The sequence below is a fragment of the Thunnus albacares genome, chromosome 19 (assembly GCF_914725855.1).
Source record: "Thunnus albacares chromosome 19, fThuAlb1.1, whole genome shotgun sequence".
Classification (NCBI taxonomy): Eukaryota; Metazoa; Chordata; class Actinopteri; order Scombriformes; family Scombridae; genus Thunnus; species Thunnus albacares.
Window position 1 is genome coordinate 18726769 of NC_058124.1, and position 27108 is coordinate 18753876.

At 43.4% G+C, this 27108-nt stretch overlaps 1 protein-coding gene and 2 long non-coding RNA genes across 9 annotated transcripts in view; 1 reads left to right on the forward strand and 2 right to left on the reverse strand.

The window, feature by feature from the left end:
* rbms3 (RNA binding motif, single stranded interacting protein) overlaps positions 1-27108 on the forward strand; it is a 299179-nt gene that overhangs the window by 103542 nt on the left and 168529 nt on the right. For 2 of the 7 annotated variants that reach the window (XM_044336704.1, XM_044336705.1), the window contains exon 1: positions 730-2068. The exons of 4 other annotated variants lie outside the window; for them this stretch is intronic. In XM_044336704.1, the coding sequence (XP_044192639.1) occupies positions 1994-2068 (75 nt within the window). In that variant the 5' untranslated portion in view covers positions 730-1993. Of the gene's footprint in view, positions 1-729; positions 2069-25171; positions 25274-27108 lie in introns of those variants that run through there. One more of the 7 variants, XM_044336706.1, reaches the window with a different exon arrangement.
* On the reverse strand, positions 653-9796 carry LOC122970538. The gene is made up of 3 exons (XR_006399238.1): positions 9374-9796; positions 7441-7557; positions 653-734 (listed from the first exon to the last, which is right to left on the reverse strand). It is a non-coding gene; the product is annotated as an uncharacterized LOC122970538 (long non-coding RNA).
* Positions 24936-26395, reverse strand: LOC122970539. Its single transcript, XR_006399239.1, has 2 exons — positions 25557-26395; positions 24936-25127 (listed from the first exon to the last, which is right to left on the reverse strand). It is a non-coding gene; the product is annotated as an uncharacterized LOC122970539 (long non-coding RNA).

The window sequence follows — 27108 nt, forward strand, 5'->3', positions numbered from 1 at the left end:
TTGTTACACAGGGAAACGGTGCTCCCTTAACTCTCAGCCAATAGGTGGGAGATTGTTGTGCACTGTAACTTTTTAAATGTACTGTTTGTTATTCTAGCTCTTCCTTACCCTCACTCTCGACCTTGTAGTGAAGGAAATCTTCACTAATTTCACACTGAAGCTTTATAACTTTATTATGATCTAATTCCTGCTTTAAGATGAATAAAATATACCTGTTAATAGCTGTCAGGAAATGCAGTCTGCAGTTTATTAATAAGGAATAAATGGGCTTTTGCAGTAAACTAATCATATGAAAATGCATCATAGTTTTTGCTTGTATGTGTCGAATCACATGTAATCCATGTGATTGATTAAAATACTTCTGTACAAAAAGGATGTACAAGATCAAAATATACATACCTACTGATTCTAAAAAGTTGCACGGTTTATCCGATCAATGATTATGAGGTTAAATCAGCTTAGTTTGTTAAGAGACAGTGTTTTTTTCCATGAGGTAGCTCCATGTGCAGCCAGTAGGGGGAATCGACTGCTCACGCTGTCGCCATCCCCCTCTCGTCTCCTCTCCTCTCCTCCTCTTCCCTGTGTTCTCCCAGGTTGTGGAAACACTGCAGCCCGCTGGTCTGTGTCTGGATCCCTCTCACACAGAGCTGCTCAAGACCCTCCTACCGGCTGGGCTGGGGAAGGAGGAGGCAGTCTGCTCTGCTCGCAGCCTCGGACGAGCCCCCTTTACCGCCCTGTCAGTGTTGAGGAGAAGGAGAGAGAGAGAGAGAGAGAGAGAGAGAGGGTGAGAGACTGAGTGATAGAGAAAGCGCACGCGAGAGAGAGAGAGAGAGAGAGAGAGAGAGAGAGGAACTGTGTGACAGAGGGAAAGAGAACGAGGCAGGCTGCTTAGAGGAGTGAGAGAGCCAAGGAAGAAATAAGGAACACATTTTACAAGAGCAGGAAGAGGGAGGATCGCAGACGAGGGACTCTTTCTCTACTGGGCACCTGGGACACAGTCACTGTGTTTTTTTTCACTCATCTTCTCCAGTGGATTGACTAACCAACCGGTGGATTTTTATATACGCTTGTGCCACATCCTTTAGAAACTGGAATCATTTCTCTGTGTTATCTGCTCTCTGGCTGGCTCGACCGGTACAAACTGAGATTGCTTTCTGTGTCTGTGCTCGGCTTCAGTGTTGTGATTCTGCTCCGTGCACAAAGTGCATCTGTCGGCAACCAGTGCTGAGGATATCTCCCCTCTGTCAAACAGGACAGCACACAGCCACCGTCGGATCAGACTACAGAGAGGAGAGAGAGTGTGTGTATGTAAGAGAGGGAAAGATAGAGAGAGAGAGAGAGAGAGCGAGAGAGAGAGAGAGAGAGGGGAAGAGAGACAGAGTCAGAATCACAGTGTGTGTTTGAGCGAGAGGCAGATTAAAGCCCAGGCGAAAGACTGGAGTGAAACAGCTTAAATAGAGAAGTGAACCTATACGTCCTCTCCCGTTTTCCTTGCCATCCCTTTCCTCCTCCTCTCCTCCTCCTCTTCCTCTCCCATTTTCCAACATTCACAGGACTGCCAGAGCTACTGCCACCTGCACCTCTTCACGTCTTCTCTTTCCTCTTCATCCTCTACCTCACCCTTATCACGCGTTACTATCCGATACCAGCCGCTGACGGACACTCTGCTCTTGGTTCAAGCACTTGTGGAAATATTTCCATTGCTCCAGCAGTGAGAGACTGAGTGAGCATCCAGCCGATAACTGAGGCTCCGGACCGTTGAGGCACCGTTCGTCAGGAGCTTTCCCCCGTCAGAGGCAGACCTTCTTCCCAGCCGCTGTCCGGCACGAAGACCCTGCCTTCTCCCTGGAGGACCGGCTAACGACACAGTGGTGCGGACAGCAAAGAAAGGATTCGCATAGCTCCTCTGCTGCCTCTATCCCATCGCTAGCTACTTGGCAGCTCCCGCCCCCGTGTCACCATTCCCTGCCTCAGTGCTAAGGATTCCAGCTACATGGGCAAGCGATTGGAGCAGCAGCCAATGTACCCTCAGTACACCTACTATTACCCCCACTATCTCCAGACCAAGGTACGCCGCTCTTCTGCTCTTCTTGCATTCCTCAAGCCTACTCATCTACTCCTACACTCCTGCCCTGTCTCCCTCCCACCCCTCCCACCCTCTCTCTCACCCCCCACCACCCCTCCCTCCCTCCCTCTCTCCTTCCTCCACCTCCTCTCTTCCACCGCCCTCTTCCCCCTCTCATCCTTGAGTGGAGATGGGATTTGATGGATAGCTGGCCTTGGCTGTGATGGTTTCAGATGGCAGGTACCTCGTTGGAGTTTGGATGTCTGTATCAGTGTGTGTGTCTGTTTGTGTGTGCACGTGTGTGTGTGCATATGTGTCTCTGCTTGAAGGATCAGGGATCAAGGCTGGAGGCTTTGGGCCACTGTTAGTCCAGCCTACTAGACCGTTACTGGGAGCTGTCCAGTAACTTCCATCCATCCTTCACCTGCAAACTGATGAGCTCGTCAGATGATACCCTACAATGTGTAACATGTTGAATCGCATGCATAGTATATACCAAGGTTTTTGTCAGTTCCAGTAACTGACAGACAGCTCTTTTTGTGCTGTCATATAATTAAACAAATGAGAGAATTAGGATCCAAAATTAATTTACTAATGAAGCATTTGAATTGAGCTGAATGTAGGCCATTGTTTAAAAGCTCCAACGCCACTTTTATAATAGAGGCAAATAAAACTTTCAATTATAAAGTTGTTAATTCAATAAAAAAGCGTCTTATTGTAATGCTTTACAAAGAGGGCACAAACAGGTTATGAACCCTTTTTTTTCTATGCTGATGGTCGGTACAGTTCTGACAGAGAGCAGGCATGAGGAAGGCTGCCTATGTTTGCTCTAGCTGTAGTATGCATCAGTGCCTCTGGGATGGAAGCCCAGGCCTGGGTCCTGATGGCTGCCAGGACACTGGCTGGGCACACTACCCAGACATCATCAAGAGATTAAAATGGGAGCCTTTTGGGGATTACTCTATTTGTTTTTCTACCGCATGCGTAACACTAATTTCTGTCCATTATTGGGATGGTGTGATGCACAGCCATGGCTGAATAACATGCTGAAGGTGTGCAGTTATCATTTGTACAACAGGGAAGTCTAAGTTGGTTGCTTAAGTGCTGTTACACAGTACTTGATATTTTTACTTTAAAACAAATAGTACAAAGACACATTTCCACTATTCAAAGGAAATACAGCAGAAGGAAAATTCAGGCAATAAATGCATCAATAAAATTGATAAAACATCATAAGGCTAAATACCATAAATGTATTCATCCTTTGCATGTGAAGCTCAATTGTGGGCCAGTGCGCTTCCAGCAGGGAGGACCTGCCTGCAGCCCCACCTGGCAGTCCGCTAGCTCTCCCCCTGATTTATAGTTTAATACATTTGTGCTGCTGCCATATGGCTTCCCTCTTCCTCCCACCCCCCTCCCCTGCTCCTTCCATCATCCCCCTCTCCCTCCCTCCCCCTTCTCATATCTCAGAGTTGCTCATCTCGGGGGCCTCTCAATCAGGGCATGCCCCTCAATTCTCCCCTCCCTCCCTTCCACTTTTCTTTTCCCCTCTTCCTCCCTCCTCTCGCTTTCTGCCTCCCTGCTCTGTTGCAACAGGGCCCCCTGCCTCCTTCGCCTATGCTGCAGTTCACTCCCAAGGTCAGCGCAGATCCGATCTTGCCACCGTCAGCGATTGATGTATCCTTGAGCAAGCCGCTAGGGTCCTGTGTCATGCAAACGAGACCGACGGTGGGGGCGTGGGGGGGGGGGGGGGGGGGGGGGGGGGGGGGGGGGGGGGGGACGAGAAGAGCGTACATTTCCGTTTATAAATCAGCAGCCAACGTTCGTATTCGTTTTCATGGTTAGACGGCGTAGCCAGTGGCCTCGTAGGTTGATATGATAGAGGCACAGACAGGGTCAGTAGGAGAAAGGGAGGCGGGAAGAGAGGCCAGAGTGTTGGGCAATGTGGCCGAGAGGGCTGTGGAGAGCTATCTCACGCTTTCATTAATGATCATTGATAGCTCGATTACAGAGAGGGGAGAAGGGCCTTGGCTGGCAGGTTCACTCCACAGTCAACAAAATCACATGGTAGTCACTTTGGCCTTGAGTGCATACACACACATTCACTGTGTGTGTGCCTTTTTTGCACACATACACCCCTTTGATTGTAGGCATCAGTCTGGAATCACACAGGTCTTTCTATTTATCTTCCATTGCTGCATTCTCAAGGTATGTCCTCATTCTCCCAAGAGATGTGGGTGGGGGGGGGCATAAATATCTTAGGGAGGGGGAGAGGGGCGTAAGTCATACCAAAGTGTTGCCATTCTCCCCCTCTCGCCTCCATTTTATGACACATATCTGAGATTCTATGCATAGAAAATTTATAGAACATCTGTGCTTGGTTACAACAGAGGACTTTATAGTAAAGAAATGAGCTAAACATTGTCTTAATGGTGTTGCAGAACATACTTCTGACTTTTGGGTCCCTTCATTCCCCCTTTATGTGTGCATTATATTCGAATTTAATGGAGTTCTCTGATGCTGTCCAGCAAGTGCTAGTCAGCCTAGATTAGAATGTGAAAGTCAGAGAATGAGATGAAACAATAACATTTGGCTTTCTATTGATTAGTGCAGTGGGGCGTAGCATGTGCTTCTCTTTAGCTGAATTATTGATTCCTGAAAGAGGATTTGTCTGTGTGTGTGTGTGTGTGTGTCTGTGTGTACACATGTGCGCGTCTGTGTGTGCGCGTGTGGCTTTTATACGAGGTTATGGCTGGGGGGGAGCTGGCAGGATGCTGCTTTGATGAGAGGATCCTTTAAAGGCCCTATTTCTGTCTATTCCCCAGATGATCAGTCCATGGAGTCATTTGCTAAAATTCGGCCTTTATTCCGCCTGTGTCTTTCCGTGTGAGTTTGATGTTTAGCGCTGTTCACAGCTTGCTGTGCATCCAACTTTAATGATAGGTAATAGATGTGCATCATAAATGAGAAAATTACAGTAAAACACCTCATGCCGGCCCTGGCCCCTCCTCTCGCCCACGAGAACAATTACAGCACGCAGATCAATTATTGTTATTTCATGATAGTGTTTAGGGAAGAATATGAATTTCAACCAAATGCGTGCACTAAGTGCCTGTTATTCTTGGCTTGTGTTGTATCTCATTTTCTCTCAATGACAGACATTTTCACTTCCCTTTGTGTTTCATTATTGCGCACGCAACTCTCAAAAGAACTGATAATTTCCCTTGAATACCTGCTGTAAATTCTGGCTTCATTGTGTATATTTAGTTGGCTTTGCTGTTGCTGTTACAGTATGCACAGAAGGTACCTGACACTGCTGTACCCTTGTGCTGTTATACCATTGATAGGCTAGGTCATTACATGCCTAATGTCAGCAATCTCACACACAAAGGCAAACAGCACACAGACACACAAGGATGCACAACAAAAATATATGCACACACACTCTTGTGCTGTGGCAGTGATCTCGGAGCAGGCAGGCGTCAGACAAGTACATACAGAACCTGAGGAGCCGAGAGGGGCAGATTGAGGTAGATTTAGCAGCGACTAATGTCCCTGGCCTTAAGTAAACACCAGTCAATGGAGCCCTTTGAGAGGATCTGTGTGTGAATCTGCCACTGCCATAGGCACCATTTATAGTTAGACATTATACTGTCTAATTCTTTATAAATGTAGGAAGAGATGGAGGGAAGGGCTGTATGCGTGTGAGAGAGAAAGAGAGAGCGGGGCGGTGGACGTTATAGGGAGCGAGGGAGGGGCCAGTTAAAAGCAAGGAAAAGGGTTTGGTTACATTACACGGGGTGATCCATTGTGCTACAGAAATAACAACAGAGCCATCTAAATCCTCCTTTAATGCCTCGATAGAGGAGAAAGAGAAACATAGAGACAACAAGGGAAAGACAGATATACATAGACATGGAGAGCAAGAAAAATCAAAGGCAGAGTAAAAGGACCCGTTTCCAAAGTCTTTCATTAAATCAGTTATCAGTGGTGTAAAACTCAGCTTGCAGCTTAGTCCCCTCTGTCTCCGCTGATGTGGATCTGCTTTGAAGAGTTTATCAAGGGCTTTTAGGGCTGGAAAAATACACTTCTTATATTACATTCACTAAAGCCCAGCCCTATTTTGAGTCCAGGACGATATGTTCTTATTAGTGCTAAGACAGGGGTAGTATAACTCATTTTCCCGCTTGTAATTCATGATGCGTGCCTCACGACTGACTACCCGAAACAAAATACACTCCCAGTCTCGCTGTAAATCTTAACCCATCATGCATCCTCTCTTAGCTAGTTGAGATTGGCAGGCTTTTTAGTAAGAGCTCTATCTTTCTTTCTCTCTTATTTTATGTTTTCTTAATCCTTTAGCCCACATGGTCAAAACATGGAAGGGGGCTTTTTGATCATGAATCAACTCATATGTCTGGTTTTTATCTGCCTATGCCTACGGCTTTATCCTGCCGTACAATTGCTCTATGTGTAACTGTCAGCCAATTGGGCAGTCAACTCCATTTGCTTGCTATGACCTGTGCGTACATGCACGAACACGCACATACACACAGGCAACCTATATAGTAGGGGGTACTCTTAACCCTTCTCATCTATCAACTGACAGCCCAGCCCTATCTGCACACCCATACGTTAAGGTTGTGTATGCATTACTGCTTCCCGTGGCCTCTAATAAGCAACAGGGCAGGGTGCAGAGACCTGGCCCTCCGCATGCAGCCGTCCACATCTCATTATGGCTGCTTTACCAGAGTGCTCTCTCGACATTGATATCCATTTATTTTTTAGAAGAGCAAAGGAGAGACAGCACAAAGCAGAGGGAACATTAGATAGCATGCTCATTTTAATTTTCTATAGGCTGTCTCTGCACAAACGTGAGGAGGAATCTATTCTGTATTATACACGAGGGGTTATAAATGCAGCAGCAATGTAACACATGTGCTCTTATTGCACGGCAGGGTTTATGAGCACAGATGGTGTATGAGTATGTGCGTGCAAATGAATGCAAGAGGAGTCTATCAATAAGTTTGTACAATATGAAGTTACAAGTTGTGAAAATATATGTGAGACCGTGTGCTCGGTAAGTTGTCTAGTGATTAGAGTGAAGGCCTCAAAACCAGATCACATTTTTCTTCTCTACGACCGGCTTGTGTTGTATTGAAGTGTCCTTGAGCAAGACACCGAACAAAGTACCTGCTCACTCACTGGAGGTCGCTGTGAAAAAGAGCATCTGAGATAAATGGCTAAAATATAAAATGATGTGCTCGGTGGTGGAGTTCTTGCCCCAGGGACTCTTGTCTCTGAACTCTCCTTCCCTGACCATCTGGAGATAACAGGCGACTCGAGTCTGTGCTGCAAGAGGGAGGAACACCTACCTGTGTGGTGAAATGGGGCATATGGGGAGGTTGGTGGTGGAGTGAGTCGGACGAGTTCCCTTCAACCGGAAAACCTGGGTTAAGACTCTGAATCCCCACTAGCTTCCAAAGGTACCGCTGTGAACAGAGGCACACATACACACACATACACAGACAGAAAGAGAGAGAGAGAAACCTTACTGGGATCATTCTTGTATCAAAAAATTGTTGATCTGAACTCTTATCCACAGGTGGTCCGTAGTGTCTGTGCATATTTGGCATAGTTTGTGTTAACCGAAATTCAAACGTGTATTAGATAGATTTTGGCCCAGGATGTGGCGCATTTCCTTATGAGGAACTGAAATGAAACACACACACAAGAGGCATGCAGAGACAACATCAAGCGAGACAGCGAGAGACAGGAAAGATGTTGCTTCAGATTTAGAGCCAGATGAAACCAGACACATGATGTGCCCTTCAAACCCACCAACGCGGCAGGACTCTACAAATACACCTGCTTTTTTCTTCTTTCTTGTTTTCACTAGCATTTCTTTCTGTAACATAGTTCTGTAACAGCCTGGAGCTGTCTACTCTGGCCCACTGTTTCACTCTTCTGTCTCCCTGGCAAGGGCCTAGCCTGGCGTTTTCACGCTCTATTTTCTGTCTCCCCTTTTGCTTCTGAGGACGGTGGGGTACAGTCTTAGAATTTTGTCTCTTTTCATCTTTGACTGTTTATGTACCCCCCCCCCCCCCCTCACTTTTGTGCAGATCACTCTTTCTTGCTCCTATTTTCGCCATGCCTCCCTTCATCTTTAAATTCTCTTTCATGTCGTCCCTCTTTGTAATTACTCTTTCGCATCCTCCATCGCTTTTTCGTCCCTTTTCCTCTATTTCCGGGAGCCCCTGCTGGCTGCTGGGCATGGTGTCCTGCCATCTGTGCAGGATGACATGAGTGGCTAGAGAGACTCCTCGTGTATAGACCCCTTTAATACATGCAGTCCACATTAACATAAAGAAGACATATACAGTACATTTAATATAATAAAAGTCAAACACGCCTACAGTAAAAACCCCTCAACTACCATTTCACATGAATAAAAGTGCTCTGTGGATAATGGTATTAGCAAGAATATACTATAATTGTTAGGTCAGTAATTTTGCAACATCATTGCCAATATTTTCCAAGAGAGAGGAATACATTTGAATGAATATGTTTAGCCAAAGATTATCAACTCTGTTGATTAAGGGATAAAGGGATTATAAACTTTGTTGAAACTTATGTTGGCTTTTGTTTCTGCTCAATAGATACCATGTTTGGATAAGACTGAAATGTGTCATTTCATATCTTTGTCTGGATTTTTCTCCTATAGCACTACAATAGCACTTTTCTACACAGGGCAAACACTACCTGTCTTATATGAGCAATTTAATACCGATCTGATAATGTGGTCTATTTGTTTCCATTCATAATGTCAGTTTACAATTTGCAGTTAACTATAGTTTTACAATTTGCTTGCCTTAGATGTTTCATAATTTGCTTGCCTTAGATGTTTCACAGCATCTCTTTTTGACTCCACTGTGTGCTACTGTCTATCCCCAAATTAAGAGCGATGCAAAATGTTTACAAATTTGAACCGTGAAAGTGATGGATTAACTCAAAAACTCTTTATTTATGTGAGACACATAGCTGAAAATCAGAAGTAGGCATATCTTTTTTGACCCTATGCCAGAGGAGGAGAGTGGAGAGCAAACAAGGAAGGAGAGGAGTTGGGCCGGGGTAGAAGAACAAGCTGGTAGTGAAGGACGTCATGCAGCAAGTCACGTGCTAGAGAAGGGTGAGGGAGGGAGAGGTAACTGCACCTCGTGAGAGACAGACAAGCAGTCAGGCAGAGAAGGGCTTTTGTTGTTTTAGTGTAACTGAAGCTTTCGGTGTCTGCTCCGTTCGCTGCCCTACCTTTTGGCATGCTGGCTCACATGAAGAATGCTCAGGTTGCTGTCGTAGCGACAAAGGCAGTGGAAGAGGAAGGGTAGGAGGAGGTGGAGGTGGCAGCTCGGCTTGGTAGTGTTCACTGACTCAGACTCTGCCGGGGTAATTGCTCCTGCATTTTTAACGACTGGCTGCTGCGTACACTTTGAGGAGCAGCCCACCAGAGGATCCCTGCAAGGCTCCTACTGCAGCAGAACTGCCTTTCCCACCCTTCCTAACTGAGGGCATCTCCAGGAGGCAGAGGCCTGCTTCATATGTTCATACCTAATCAGACATAAATGTCTCTTTATTTTCATGAGTGATGCTGTGAATTTAATATGTTAACCAAATGAAGACGTTGTGCGTGTGAAACACTGCAAAAAGAGTATTCCCATGATGATTCTGATGGCACTCTCGGGAGAAAGGAGAGGCCGCGCAGACATTCTCATCTGGTTTCAGCTTATTATTGGGTTGTAGTCCTAGTGTGTTGTTATGGCGAACTGAGAACGCCTAATAGCAATGAGTTCATTATCAAAACAGTCTGCTATATAGGAGTCAGTGGGTATTCCATGAAAATGTTTTACTGGGAAGTCCAGCAACAGGATCATTTTTCTATATACAGTGCACTATGCTGTATAGTTGAAAAGTTTGATCTCTTTTTTCAGATCTGGGTTTTTTTGTTTTGTTTTGTTTTGTTTTTTGGGCACCAGAGAATCAACTAGAAGAAACTGGATAAACCACCTGTGCAGGGAAAAAGAGAAAAACAGAAAGATCAACAGTGTTATTTTTCACAGTGGTCTTTTATTAACCTAATGGAATCACAGTCTGACAAAGAAAATCTTTTGCCAGTTTACATCTCACTTTGAGGAATTTGCATTAATTTCCATTATGGCTGCACAAACAGATGACCTGGTGTCTTCACCTAGATATTTAGATGTGGAAACCAGAGGGGACCCTAGCCACAGACATGCTAATGGTAGTGTAGCCTTACCACTGTGATTACTTTGGGCAGTCCTGGTCACCCCCCTCCTAAACACATATACTGACTGCCTGCAACATTTACTCTACACAGCTGCATTAGTAGTGGCAGGCTCAATGAAAATACCGTGTCACACATAGCTTGAAAAATGGCTCCGGAAAAAGCCAATTCTGCCATGAATGAGGATAAGCAAATAGGCATGAGGGCTTGAATAGCTGCCAGTCCTGTCAGATTCCCCCTCTCACCCAGCCACAATGAGCTCCTATACAAATAAGGATACGTGCACCAATTTAGCGCAGCAGATGAACCTTGCGAAGCCTTGTCGAGCAAGTGGGGGATTACCAAGAGCAAACAGGCCTTTCTCCTGGCTTTATTTGAGTTAAATGACTCAAGCCGCCCTCTTAGATTTTGCCTGAATGGTTTCTTTGGCAGACCCTTGCTGTGCCCCAGCCGCTTCTGAGGCCACAACATGTGTGCATTAGTCAGCATATGGAAAAACACTGAGCGGGACAGGTAGGCGGCATGAATTAGATTGCAAGGACACTGATGCAGGGTACAAGCAGAGCCAGCGCAGTCACAGACCAGGATTAATGGAAAGAAGAGGATGGGAGAAAGCCCTCGGCATGATAGAGTCCAATTGGAGGAGAGATTATTATTCTTCACCAGTAATTAGTAGCACATAAACAGCCATTGGCAACAGAATTAAAAAGTGGCATTATGATATGTGGTCTCCATACAAGCTGCCGGTTTTCTCCCTTTTCAATAGTTAATCATGTTGCCTCACAGACACCCCCTGTGCACACACAGAGAGGGTAAGGGTTCAGTTTGTAGCAAATGAATGCGTGAAAATGACAAACCTATTGGAGGGTTTGATGCAGAACACTAGTTTCCCCATGTGCAATCTGCACCGAGGCAAATGCCTGCTCCTGTCTCTCTCCTTTCCCCTAAATTATTAAGGTCACCCACATTCGTGAGAGATAGAACAGGACAAAGAGTGTGTGTGTGAGAGAGAGAAAACGCACACAGGAAGCAATGCTTTCATATGCATTTATGTAAGACCGCCCTTACTTTGTGTCTGTATTAAGATATGCAGAAAATTACAGTGACATATTTTGAATAAATGCAAATGTTAGCATTTGAGTACTTTTACAGTTGATGAATACTGATGTTTTCATCTTTCTGTATTTTTTTGTCCTTGGGCTCTTATGAAAATGTTAGAAAACAGTGGCTTTGAAAAACAGTTAGTTACTAATTCCCTGTCTGCTTTCTCTTTCTCATTAGCTATCTTGAGTACCCTGTGGAAGACTTGTATCCATTATTTATCTCTCGCCCCAAAAAACAACAGCTGCATGCTTGTGTAACCGCCATATGTTATGCTTCTCCCAACATATTGGGAGAAATCATGCTGTATAGGGAGCTTTATATCAACCCATGGAGGTCTGTATCAAGCCCTGTGCAGACGTGCTGCACTTGAATTATTTCCTAAATGCTTTGTTTTTAAGGCTATCAATGGAAAATACAGTAGAAACTTCCCACAACAGTGAGACCTACATCATGCAATTAACCACAGTGGGCCCTTGCTTCGTATTTTTGGATGCTCCAGCACCACTGGAACTGTCAGAGGGAGGGAGGGTCACATTAGGATTCAGCCGATAAAGCAATAAACCCTTGTAGGAGCTGCAGTCGGCGCCATTCAGAGCAGATTCTGTGTCCTCAGCACTTTGGGCCTGCAATTAATCACTAAGCTGACATTACCCCGCCTTCCTGCAAACGTTGGATAAACACCCCGGCAATGGTGAGGCAACGTTTTCCGCCACAGTCCCAGTGTAATCGTTAGGATGACGCTCGTTCCCTCTCAGAAATGTTTAGGAACTCTGTGCCCCAGTTATGCAGACTTCCTGTAGAGCACGGGATGATCTGCTGATCTGTTTAGTTATAGATAGCAGTTTAACAACCAGCCGGAGCTACAGCAGGCGGCCCCTGCTCCATCATTCCCCACTCAAGGGTTATGGAGGGCACCTGGCTCTCATGGCTGATGTGTAGCAGCATTAGCTAGCATGTTGCATCTGTTTAGCTCGTGTGTGTTCGGCATTGTCCATTTCTCTGCTGGTGTGGCTGCATGGCAGTTGCCACAGTGATTCGTGAAATGGGAAGCCTCGGAGCCTGTTGAGGCTTTATTAGGAGGATGGCTGGCAGTGTGTGCTGTATTGTTACCATAGTGATAGTTGCCAGTAGTGTGTGCTTACCCAGCCCATTGTTTGACAGTGGGTCAGACAAGGTTACTGTAGGGTAACCAATGTGACCCTAAGGTGGGGTTCCGGTAGGCTATTATTTTTGATTTGGTTCCAGTAGTGAAATACCAAACTTCATCTAACTCACTTATCTCTCACCAACTCATTTATATCTATTTTTATTCTAAATGTGTAACAATGACAGTGTAAAACATTCGGGTTGTAATCTAGTAATCTGTAATCTGGTAGTTATTTGGATGTCAATCTTTTGGGCTGTAGCTCTGAAATACTAATTAATAGTTTTACAAAACAATCCTAAGTGGAGGTCCAAGAGTCTACTCAATTGTTTGTGTTCGTTTATAAGTACAGATAAAAGTATTAACTATTATTTTCAACATCAAGAATTCAGTTTGATGTTAAAGACACTTATAACTTTATTCATACCTAAATAGGTCTTAAAACTGGTTGAGATTTTGAACCCCGAACCTACATAACCCTAACTCTAAACTATCCTGATTGCAGTTTAGTGTTACAAAGTATGTTTTATCATTTAAAGCATCTTCATTTTTAAACTAATGTACTTAATCAAAACTCAACTAGCAAGAGCTTTTTCTAATTTACATATCCATAAAGCATTAAAACACCTTATACACATTCAGGGAAAGTGAGAAAAGGTTCACACCCCAACATACACACTGACCCACATTATCATGTGCATACATAACAGCCCGAGAGGAAACATGAGAGAGCAGGACGTTTATCGTTGAGGAAGGAGGCAGGAGGGCTGTATGTGAGGAAGGGAGGGAGCCCTGTTGAGTGCACTGAGTTCACCGGAGGGGACTGACACACAGTTCACCCTACCGTAGTCTGTCTCTCCTTCTCTCTCAACCATGGTTGATCTGAATAATTTATCTCATATAATTTATCTCTCCACCTCTCTATCGCGTTCACTCTCGCACACAAACACACACACACACACACACACAGACTTGCAATTATCTCCCCCCTCTCCACACAAACACACAAATACACACATGGCTCAAGGGGTTGGGTCCTGGGGCTGGTGTGGAGTGAGCGAGCTGGAATCTGCACACAGGGAAACCTGATAGGCATTCCCTGTGCCAAACACATGAGGTCACCCTGGCTGACTGATCCTGCCTGCCAGCCAGCCTCCCTCCATCCCTTCCACTGCCGTCAGATTAAAACCTTGTATCTCTGAGAAATCAACTGCAGGACTTGGAAAAACTTGGGAGAGTTTCTCATTGAGGCGCATGCATTTCATGCGCCCTGTAGGATTGTTAAGTTTTTATAAATGACCATGCAAACTTTAAAGAACACTGGTTTTTCAAAACTTGGGTCTTATTTCCATAGTTTTGGCCATCATTCGGATCCATAAGTGTACTCAGCAAGTTAATGTTGTGATGTGGGAACATGGCAACCTCCCCAAAAACACATAATATGTGGAAAAATGGGCAAAATCATGACAGTCATGCAGGTTTTAAACAAAACCTCTAGTGAGCCAAACTTACTTGGAAAAGAAAACATATGGTAAGATTAATACCGTCCATTCATCACAGTTTACAGACTGACTTTCAACTTTGATCTGCCGTACACTCATTGTGGGCAACGGGGGATTATTACCAACATTTCAGTTGTATATCAAATTTGGTTTTACTTTTAAATAAAGCTAAACGTTTGGCTTCTTTACAATCTGCCTGCTTGTCTGACTATTCGTGTTTCTTGCCCCGTCGCACTTCATTGTAGCGATGTCATCATGTTTCCAGATCTTAGCAATTACTTAATTTGAATTCAATGTTATCATAATAAACCAAGTAACCAATTTTGGCCAACAACATGAATATAAAAGAAAAGTTATGGTATAATGAACTGGAATTATTCTTGAAGTTCATTCATCCACCAGTGGCAAGAGGTTTAATTCAACAGCGCCACCAGTGATGCAGGAAACAAAGTAAAATAAATAGAAAATATTAAACTTTTCTTGAACTTTCCTACAAATTTATGAAATACTTGACCCTGGGGTAAATGGTGCAAAGTATCTGTTATATAGTTAGCTTGTTGTCCAGTGTGAAAAACGGTACATTCTGCAATCTCTCAAAGTTGACATGTATGAAAGGTTGGAATCTTAAAATGGAAAATGTGTAGCAAGCGTAAGCTCTAGAGACTTGTCTTTTATCCCAAGCAGCCTTTTGAAATACCCACCCAAACCCAAACAATACTGTCAACTCAAAGCACTGCTCTCAAAAGGACCCTAAACATGTGTTCTTTAGATCCCAGCTCCTGTTCTCTTGTCACACAAGTATGCAACATGGACAACCGCATTCAGTCAGTCTTATATACACACACACGCATATATACACGCATACACACACAGACACGCACACATGTTAATACATACACACATAGACAAACTCCCACCCCCACACGACATAACAGTCACCTCTTGCTCCCACGCATCTCATGTTCTCCCCATATTATGTTAAAATGGACACGCATAATTGCACTGGCGTGGTTTGTTGTTTTTGTTGGCGGTTATCAACAGCCCTCATGATGTCTCCGACAGAGGTAATCATTGTTACAGGCACCACAAATCTACATCACAGCGCTCGCAAATATGCTGTTTCTGTGAGGTCCCATTGTCAAGATGAAGTGGTCTGGTTTTGGTGGGGTGGGGAATGTAATTTGAATAATTATATAATTACAGTAGGTCATATGTTTTTCAAGTATTGTTAAAAAAGAATTATGTAAAGGCTAATGTAAATGCTAAGATGACATTTGTTGTAATGTGTGCAGTAGTAGTGCTAAGTTACTCTTGATAGTGCTTATTGTAGCGCTTTATAGTGAAACCATTTCCCCCCCCCGACACAGGCCCAGTGGTAAAATGGGGTGAAATGAAGCGTAGAGAGAAGTCTGGGCATGCCAGACAGCTACACCTGTACTAACGCCAGAATACAAGCACTGTCATTCTAAGACCTAAACTAAAACACTATAATGACATTTCAGCTGCCAATATCACTGTGGTGAGACATTTACAGTACCACCAGTGTTTAACATTCACTTTTCTGTTTCCCACTAGTCACAAAGCCGAGAAAGTCAATATCAGACCGCTTGCATGTGTCTGCTTTTATTTTCCTGCTTGTAAGCATGAAATTTCTGTAGCTGTGTAGTGGGGTTTTACATGTTTTTGAGCGCTCAACTACCCTGAATAACCTTCCTTCAGGAACTGACTTCGACAAGTCATTTGAGGTTGGGTGAAGTTTTAAATAAATCTGCGGCTTGTGGCGGCTAGCTGACTTTATATGCTATGCTGTATAAGCTAGCCGGGCACGGCCTTTGCCAAGCGAGTGCTGTAGCAATCATGTTTCCAAACCGTATGCAGTCTGTACATGTAGATGTTTAAGCTGGCTAAATATGACACTGAAACCACAGAATGTGAGGGAAAACAGCAGCTGTTAGTCTATGTTTTTACTTGATAACATGTATTTTTTGAAAAAGCCTGTTGCCTGAAATCCTCCAATAGATAATCCCAACCTCAAATATGTTGTATTTAGCAGAAAACAGTTTTAAGCCTGTAATTTAAATGCTATCTACCAGCTTTGGTTTCATTGTTGACAGTCATTTTATAAGACTACATACAGTATTTATTTGTGGTCATTCTTTTTCTCTCTTTTACACACAATTTATCAAAAGTGATTTAACAAAGATATTCTGTATAATTGTGTGCGGTTCCTTTTTTTGTTTTCTCTCCCTCTGTTTCTTTCTCTTTAGCAGCTCAGGTTTGTGTTGTGGGTTAGAGAGGGTGAGTTAATGGAGAACGTCAAACCAGCTTGTAGCGCTGCCTTGGCTCTGACCCGTGCAGATTGTGGAGTGACCCCAGTGGTGCTGCCCTGAGCCTGCAGTGGAATCCAATCTCCTCGCCGGGATATGGTGCATGTTTTAGCAGTCCGGTTTGATAACTTTGCCCCCCTGTCTCCTCCAAAGTGTCTATCATTCTTCTGATAAAACCTGGTTTGTTTTCACCTGTGGTGACCCAGGTTAGTCGGGTTTTTTTGCTCGCAGGCGGCAGCGGTACATTTGTTTAATCACATTAGACCCCTTTCTGCTCCCTGCTCTTTGACTGGATGGAGACAGGAAAATTTGAAGTTTTATTTTGTCTTTAGAAGTTAAAAAAAAAAACCTTTAAGATATACTGTATAGCTGGTACTATCAAATGACAATCACACACACTGGCAGGTTTTATGTCATTAGATCTTTTTTTCAGGGTTTATGAAGTGATTGAAGTGACGAACATAAAGCCGCAGCTAATCAATAGGAATATGTCTTACACTCAATCAGTATTACAATTAAATCAATAGAACTTCATTATACTTAAATTATCATTTTATATTCAGCACTCTAGAAGAGGAATGATTTTATCATCTTAAAATGTCTGCCCTCATCTCACGGTTTCAGATTGTACTTACTCTTCTTCCAATTACAAGCCAGGGAGGGAGAAATCGATGGATATAGAGAAGTGACATCGTTAAGGCATTTTGAAGGAAGCTGAAATCACACGGGGCATGATAGCCGGGCTGTTTAATGAGTCATCCAAAGGAGTGCTTCTCCACACCTATTTGTTTTCTTTCCATTTGGGCCTTTTGCTTTCCTCGTTGGTGGTAATTGTCTGGAACACACCGGCTATGACACAGCTACCCTACCTCACGCTGAGATGCATTAGTGCCGTTTTAAATGTGACGCAGAGTGAGACTGCACCCCTGTAATTCGATAAAAGTGAATGCAGGGAGTTATAGGAAGAGGGAGGGATGGAGGGCAGCAGAATCACGACGCGGTTTGAGAGTAGATCGTCAGCAGCCTTTCAAGGTTAAAGCATCAGCTGAAGGTCTCTCTTTTACTTTCTGTCTCTTCCTTCTGTCTTTTTCACTATCACTTATAGATAGACACATTACTTTCTCACTATTCAGCAGGTGCTTTAGTGGCCAACAGTACTTCTTTGCTTGAGCCTGAGCAACCCTACTCAACTTGAGCTCCTCAAATCTCCTCAATCTGGCTTCTTCAGAGAAACTGGTGGCTTGTTAGGAGAAAAAAAAAAACAGATGATCACGGAGAGTAGTTTGGAGAGAAAAGCGTGTGGTGAAGCGAGTTTACAAAGGAAGAGATTAAAGGGACCTATTATGCTCATTTCCAGCTCTATATTTTTTTTATTTTAAAAAACAACTTATTTTACTTTGCCCTGCTGTGTAATGGAAAAACACTCACAGCGTGCCAGCTCAACTCGAGTCATGGCTCGGCATGACTACCCCCAAAACAATGGAAAAATGCCATTATGTTAGCGGGGCACGGCAATGAACTCGCACGCTGTGTGTGGAGCAGATAAACATAAAGAAATCTGTCACGAGCTGACGTCAGCTCAGTTTAAAAGTAGTGACCATTGAAAACCAAGCGTCCAAAGCAGTCTGAAGCTGGTGCTCTTTGTTTGTTTGTTTACCTCATTATTTGACTCTTTGGCCACCTTTAATATGAACATCAGACATTGTAACATTACAAATATGACGTAGCGTAATAGGTCTCCTTTAAAGTATTACTACTAGTAACTGACAGAATGGAAGGAAAAATGGAAATGTATGAAAAATGATGAACATGCTGTCTTTGAGTGTGTTTTAGCATCAGTGCAATGACATTCAAAACAAGTTGGAGAAATTGTGTTTAGATGTCGGGGAAAAGAGAGACATTAGAGATTACAATCAGACATCAGCAACCTGCTGAGACTCTTCAGTCTAACTCTACTGAGAGCAGATAGTTAACTCTATTGCTTCTTCCACAATGGCTGGCAACTTGAGAATTCAAAATAATTAGAGTCAAATGGAGAAGCAATTAGAAAAAAATGGTGGATGGATAAATGGGAAATGTTTTGATGAGCAAAGACACTTTGTTGGAGCTCTGAGGAAATGTAGTGCAGAAAAAAAAGTATACATGTATATAAAGTGTATTTGTCTTTGTTTTTGTGTTGGGTACATGTTTATTCATCCCTGGGGAAGTATCACACATATTCACACTAGGGTTGGGCAAAATGGATAACATGTTTTATCATGGTATGTCACTTTATATTGTCATACATATGTCAGAATTAAGTGCATTTTCCAGAAATTAAATTGAGAATTTAAGATTGAGAATCTATTGAGTTGAGGATAATATAATCATATGGGAAATGCATTTGGTTTTTGGCTAACTCATTGAATTGTATGCCTGAAAAATCATAATACTTAATTACATTTATTACAAAAATTCTGTAAATCCAATATATTCCTGCTGATATGATTTTGCAACATTTTCCACTATGGTCATAATACCATCGGAGATTATAAAATAATAGCTATATATGCTGTCATATCGTCCACCCCTAATTCACACTCTTTATTCCTCCTTTTCTTCAGTCTTCTAGTCTTTTCTCTTTGAGCTCTTTAATGTCTTTTCAGCAGGTGTCGGTCCAAAGGTTTGCCTACGAATGATATGCAGAGCACCTGTCTTCATTTCTTATTTTCTTGGTTTTTTTCCCTCCCTTTATGTAGGACCGGATGCAAACTGCTCCATCTTGTACTAATAAATAAATGTATACTAAATTTACATAATACATACAATGCAAAATGTATTCCCTAAAGCCTCACCCAGTGATTGCTGACTGGCGAACAGTCGTCAGTGCATTATGCAGTGGCATCTTCGTCACTGTGAACACACTTATGGGGTGTCCTTTTCAACCGAGCACCCAGTGACACTACGTCCTGTTCAAAGAGCGAGCAGAAGGAGAGCAGGTCTGGATTGAAGGGTGAATATATCCTGCCGCACTTGAGTCTCAAAGCATGTAAAAGGTAGCCTGACTCGACTGCTTGCACTTGTTTGCACCGTTTGCTCCCGCATGCATGAGTTGGTGTGCTTCAAGGTGCCTCTTGGATTTCAGGAGGGGCCTTTTAAAGGGAAAATTTGCCAATTTTCAGCCAGCATTGTATAATTACAGTGTGGGTAGTATATGCAAATGAACAATGTTCAACTCCCCTCCTGCACCCCAGAGCTCCTCGCTCATTTGCCGGCAAACGTCTTTGGAGATCTGCCTTAGACTACAAACTACGTTCCCTCATTTTCTGTAATGGTGCCTTCAAGGACGGTCAAATGTGGGTCTCCCAAAACACTCCCGTCTACCATGTTACGCTGAAAATCAGACACAAAAATATCATACTACTAAATACTTTAAAATATCAGCATATTTGGAAGAAAACTAGTTTCATGATAAGAGGCCGAATATCACGCTGTGGAATCAGACACAACAGAGTGTGGAGGAGAAAGCTTCTCCTTGATTCCCCAACACTAACACAAACAAACAACTAGGTTTAAAATATAATGTCGGAGCAGAGATGTGGCATTACTATTACGACTTACGAGGCAGAATATAGTGCTGTGGAATCAGACACAACAGAGTGTGGAGGAGAAAGCGACCACGGAGGCTATGGTACAGCGGCAGCCGAGAGAGAGGTGCTGCAGTCGGACAGGTGGCCGATGCAGAGAGAATGGAGACAGAACAGAAAACTCTGCGCCTCAACAAACTTTACGGTGCTTTGGTAAACCAGATTTCTGTTTTTTGAAAGAATATTATATAATCGACAACTCATATTCTAAAATAGCTAGAGGAAACAGTGTTGGCTTGCAGTTTTTCATCTCTTTGTCTACAATTGTTTCTCAAAACAAGCTGAAATGAAGACAACAGATTCAGAGAGATTTTTTTGACTGTCCACTGGCACCGTGCAGCATTCAGTAAGTTTGCAATGATCCACATAAGATTAACTGACTCCAGCGCGCAGTTTGTTTCATGATCCTTGAACAGCGCTACGATATATCCAGACTCAATGACGAAAAAAGTTTTGTAAGTGAAAGTAAGCCTCAGTAAAGAGATATAATGCTCACTAATTTTGTCTCTAAAACTTTGTCTCTTTGTCTCCGCCTGCGTTCTGTGAACACACCGTCATTAGATGATTGGATGGGATGCGTGCAATGCATTCTGGTTGTTGTAGGATTCCCCCCTGTAAGAGCGGTATGGGGAATCTACAGCCTTTTTCTCAGTCTTCTCTAGTCATAGGGCACCAATTTTAAAAATAATGGCACATTTCTACTACATAGGTGACCTAGTTTTAAGAAATCATCATGTCCACAGTGGTGAATTTACCTTTAATTTGAAACCAAAGAAAGGCAAGTCAATATTTTTTCAGTTTGCCTGGGAAAAAAAAACAAAAAAACCAAAAACAAACGCTAGCTGCTTTTGTTTTTGGTCCCAGCAGTGCTGAGAATATTAAGCCTGCCCACCAATTAGGGCATACCCATTCTTACAGCCCATGAATTATTAAGAGCAGCCCATCGAATAGGAGCGGTGACGGAGGGCAAGAGAGAGAGAGCCAAGCCACCTGAGCACCACAGCTGCATTTGTTAAAGCGTAAGCTGTCTGTTTACTGTGCCAACGCTGTTATAATTAAAGTAAAAATAACCTCCACAACACCAAGCTCCAGTGATTTTAATTATTTTCAATCTACAAATTGGATAAATGCAGCATTTATTCAACAACACACATGTATGAGGAGGAAAAAAAAAGAGAGAAGGAATAGGAGAGACAGATAGGATAATGTACGGTATTGGATTGCAACTTGCAACACGGGCTACCCTCAAGGTCAACCAATTCATTCCTGCTGTAGAATTTATTGCCTGGTAGTAGGTAAGGCAATGAGGTGCTTTGAACCTTGAGCTCATGTCTATATAGAAGGCCTTCACAGCCATATACTGAGTGGGTGGGTTGGGGAGGGGAGGGGGGGGTTCCTGCTTGTTAACTCTCTATTGAGGGCTCCAGCCAGCTCCAGTGTCTGAAACATGACCCCACGGTCAAGGCCTGCTAATGTTTCCTGCTTTTTTTGGGGAACACCAAGTTAATGTTCCCCGGGACCATCACCTCATCATAAATACTATAAGTCTTTGAGACGGTGCCGATGGGCTGTAACTCGTGAGGAATGACGGGAACGCTGCGAAATTAGGTGCCTGTCAAATGTGACTCCTGGCGATTGTCAGTACTTAAGATGTATTAGACGGAGAAGGGGGAACTGCTTTGTGTGGGAGCCCCTGCCTTACTGGATAACAGAGCTATCATTATGCATGAATAATTGGATGCATTCCTTTTATTTTTTTTTCCCTCTCTTTTCACCAGTGGGCTGTTTAATGTAGCAGAGTTGTCAAATAAGTCTGTCGCAGGGAGAAAGAGTGAGCCAAGACTGATTACTTTATGTGAATGACTTTTTTCTCCCTCTCACAGAATTGAAATAATTTAGAGCAGTTACGAGAGGAGTGGGACTGTGGAGAGAGGGATATATGTGGATATTGTGGCACGGTGGGGCTTTTAAGTGTGTTGTGATTTAGTTATTTATTGTTTTGCTGCGGGGAACGAGGCGAGAAGAGAAGGCTGCTCTCTGTGATGTCTTTAAATAGAGATCCTGACTGCCTACTTGCCTGCTCGCTTGTACTCAGAAATGGCTAGTTCAATCTCCGTTTGGTAATATACATTAGCCATGGTCCTGTTTGTCACTGGAATAGCTTAAGTGCCCTTTAGCTGGCATTAGATTCAGTGTTTTCTTCTCTGTTGCTCCATTGTTTCTGAAAAACCACCGAGCAGAAATAGTTTAATGTTCGTACAAGAGCTTCGCTTTCCTCGTTTATCAAAGCGACTCCCTGTCTGGAAAGCACATACAGTATATAATGACATATAATACTGAGCTCAGGTTTGAGTCCAGAAATTGCACGGAAATAATCATCAATGTGTCCATCAATGTGTCTTCTTTCTCTTTTTTCGCTTGTCTTTTCTCTCGAACATTCTGTTTCTCCCGAGGGGGTTTGACAAACCAGCGATTTCAACAGTGTAAGAGAACATGCAACAAGCTGCGAACTTGTAACAAGGCTTTCTGGACTCTGTTGTAAGCTTCCTTGCGGTAGACGGATGAGGCAACAATCAAAATATCATATAAACAGATTTACAATGTTAGATCCCAGTAGCATATTGATGTTAATTATCCACTCAGAACAAATAGCCACAATTATTAACAATCAAAATACACAGTCTTAAAGTGCTAAATATACACTGATGACTGTTTGACTGTATGAGATGTGGATTCAAGTGCAGAGGAAAGGACGGTGTTTCTAACAGATACCATACTAACTGCAGTTTCCATTAAGGACAGACAGTAAACAAGCGTCGTGTCTGTCAGTAATCAAAGTTTTGGCTAAATCGATTTGCTAAATTTAGTTGTCGTATGCAAAAATAGACTCACTCAGAAGTGCTGAAGTCTGAAGATTTAGACCGCTCAGTGTCAGAGACAGCTGCCGCAGAGTCTTCATGAGCTGCATCTTTTTTCCTTTGACTGCATCTCCTTCTGTTTTTCTGTGCTGCCCCAAAATCATGTTATATTTTCTCAAAAAAAAACAAAAAAAAAAACAATAGAGAAGTCTGGAGAAAGTCAACCAGAACTGGGACCAGACATGAACTGAAAGGGCCTGTTGGAGCTCTACAGCGCCGTTTCCTCGTCAGTCAGTCGGGAGTTGTTTACTTTTCCAGATCGTGACTCAGCCTCATTATCTTTAGTCCTTGCTCTACACCTGCCATCCAGCTGTAGCCTCCACCAGATACTAAACATCAAATTGTCTATTGATAGTCTTTTGTTTTGTCTGCTTTTCTTAACATTTGCTTTAATTGCCTCAACCTGTGCCTTCAGAAAACAAATTTGTAACTATATGGATCCTTTAGTGAAAGATCATTGAAATACTTGTATGAAGCAGAGCAGTTTACCATGTTCTACTTTGGTGACTGAGACGGATTAACGGATCGATGAGCCTTGAGATGAGCATAAAATATGCCTGGCAGAGGATCTTTGGGGCTGATGGGATTGTAGCAAGATAAGTTGGGCTGCCTGTGGGACGTGAAGCAGCCTGTAACTGATTAATTATGCATTTTGCAGCACATTCTTTCTTAAGCAAAAGTGAAGGAATGCCACCCTGGCCTGGTGACTGCTTTCTGTGTGTGGCAAGCCTCACCTCCTTGTCATCCGCTGGATGTCTAAAATAAAAAAAAAAACAGCATGAGGTTCATTGTAATGGTAATGAAGCATCCACGGTTGTGGGCCGACCCCTTCATATTCATCCCCACAATGACTCTCCTGTCTTGGATATTTAAGAGGTGGTCTGCTGCTGGCGGACGGCTGAGCTGAGGAGCTTCCTGTTCATGTGGTAATCTGTGCGGCGGTACAATGGAGAGCTGGGCGCTGTTCTCTCAGAGCCCAGCCCCACACATTCAACCAGAGAATGGATGGCCACACAACACAACAATAACAGTCTGCTGCTATCATCTCATGAAAAGTCTCCATTGGAGGGTAAATAAATAGTTTAGAAACCTTTTAGCAAGTACAATAGGCCAGACCACCGCTGATTTTCATCTTTGATGTCTCCTCACAATTTGCCCTGGCTTATGAAAATATAATGTCGGGCTGGAAAAACACAGTGCTGAAAAGAATGTAGAGACTCAATTGTATTTTACCTTGAAGGACATCTGTAAGGGTCTTTTTGGAAAATGAATAAAAACATGAACTGGGATCATTCTCGTCATGCAAGATTTCAAATTGAAATGAAATAATAGCTTATTGTCAGATTCATTAGTTGAGAGAGGATTCCAGAGTATAAGCTCTATGTTCCAGTAACTATTTTCCAATTGCTTGCAAAAGTGTGCGCATTAGACTCGAGGGTGACATCTTAAAAAGAAAGAAAGAAAAATAGAAAGTCCAAATAGCCTCTTTAATTTGCAAAAGTTGAAAAAGCCTTTATTGCTATTGCTACTCTGTATTTCCAGAAAGTTGTTTTGAGTGAGAGCATCTCGGTAAGGGATCCTTATAAAACCGCTTGAGCAATTGTCAGAGCGAAGAACCATAATCCCTTGCTTTGATTCATAAAGTGTCTTACAACATTGCTGATATGAGACAATTGCACATCTTGTCTGAAATTTATGGTCATTCAGCTTGCACTGTGATGCTGAATTAGACTCCAGAGGAGCTTCATGAATAGATATAGTACATAAGAAAAGACTGAGTGGTGAAAAATATGCTGTAATAAGACACTCTCTTTCTTACTCATACATTCCCATTGAAGCTAGAGAGAAAAAATGTATGTGTAGCAAGTCTCACTGCCACTGTGAGATCCCTCAGCATACAACATAGACACGACAGACAGATCATAAAGAAGGTCCTTTTATTCACAACCGCTTGCACACACTTTAACATAAATACGCCACGCTTCCACCGCGCGCCTCTGGTTGCCCGGCTTCTTCTGTTGCACACGGCCCGTTCGCTTGAATCACTCAGTCCCACGAATACAGGCTCTGCCAAACAACATCTGACGACCAGCATGCCGTCTGTCTGTGGTGTGCAGCAGTCATCTGAGGTCCAGCACGCTACTGCATTTAAAGGGATAGTATAATTAGCCAACAAGCACCAGCTGCACTAATCAACTCACCCAGCACTGCTCTCATGAGCCATCTCCACAACTCTGTCGCCTGCAGCTGAAAGCCAACCGAGCTCACCCCGACATTATGAATGAGCGGTAAACCTTAACTTTCTTCACTGTCAGTGTACCATAAAGTGGAAAGAATTAATAACCTCAGTTACCTTTAAAGATATAGAGGGACTGATAGTATCACTGTTGAGTTTGTTCTAACCTGCTTGAACCCAGATGGCCTGTGTTTATCTATACTGGCTGTGATCCCTTACCGTGTCCAAGTGTTGCATGCATTAAAGTCTTCCAGCAGCCTGGCGAGAGCACAGCAGGCCAGAGTCACTGAGGCAAGCAGTCAGGCAAGGGGGAAACATTACACCATTACACTCACCTGTTCCACAGCCATGGTGACTTATCTCATGAATAAATCACACTACCAAGGTCCGGACAACTCCGACACCGCACCTCTTCTCCTTTGGCAGACTTCTGCATCCCTATCCATCTTTCTCTTTCTGTTTGCCTCTTTTTTTTTTCAACTTTTCTCTGCTTTCTATCTCCCTCCCTCCCTCCGTTCTTACATCTCTCGCTCTAGCTGGCTGCCCGACAGTGCTCACTTTATTTATCACGCGATTGTGACACTTTTGGATAAAGCTCCACACCCGCACTGATTGAACTCTGCTTGTGAGAGCTGGGAAGCACAGATCATTCCCCTTTGGTTTCCAGTAAGTCATGGGATTGACAGCTAGGGATGGTCTGCCAAGAAGAGGCTGACTCTCTTCCTTTAAATCACTCAAAGAGGCGCTTCTGAAGGGTCAGTAACTCAGTGGTCATGCCAATATGCCAAACCAACAGAAATACTGAAAGCACCTACTTTGAAAATAGAAAAATCAAAAAATAAAAGTGTGTAGGGGTATGCATTTGAGATCCTTCTTTGATGCGTAAACCTTACTTTTCTTGACACGTCTTTCTCAGTATGACATATCCAGGTGCACAGAGGCAGAATAGCAAGCGGTGATTCCAAATATGCTACAATGCGGCATTGTTCTCACATTGACCCGGAGTAAAACAATCTCCTGGATAGCCTCGCCGTCTACTGGTGACAGCAGCCTTGCAGTTTGTGAGCTTAGGCCAGAGGAGGCGGGCGGATACAGGGGTTTTTGTGTTGAGTAATGCTGGTATTCCTTCAAGGGGGATAGTTGCTTAACACACTGTGCAGAATCTGGCACGGCATCTTCTTTGGCCTACTAAACTCTGCTCAACACTATGTAAAAACTCCCCAATGGCTGTTAGACAGGGAGGAGAGAGGGGGTGGAGAGAAGGAGGAGAGAGACTCGGAGGAGAAAGAAGAGGAGTGGGGGGGGGGGGGGGGGGGGGGTGGGGGGGGGGGGGGGGGGGTGAGGAAGGAGAATTGGAGGACAAGCAGCCAGATGAGGATTGGGATGGATTTAGAGATAGATGAGAGCTGACTGAAGGGATTGGAGAAGGTGAAGAGAGGATGGATGGAGGACTAGCAAGGGATGGATTCAGTTATGGAGGGTTAGAGAGAGGAAAACGGAGGGGGAAGATGGTCCACAGTACACTGGTTTAGTGATGAAACACTTAAATGTATGGTGAAAACAAGCTATTTTGGCTGTGAGGAATCTTTTATCCCTTGTCAAAATACTGTACTTGGACTGTAATGGTGAACAGAATGGAAATATATTAGTTAGACGGTGATTTACTGCTCTGACAACATGTACTTGTTCAGTAAAGGTGATGAGTCAGTGCCTGAAGTACACTATTCAGCCCACTTCAAAGGATAAACTTGCAGCAAATAATGTTGTGACAAATTAGATCTCATCCAGGGCCACAACAAAGTGACAAAACGACAAAATGCCTCCGGGTAGGAATGCATTTGTCAGATGTTAGCAGAGGTTGGATTCTTTGAAGGACGCACTGCAAAA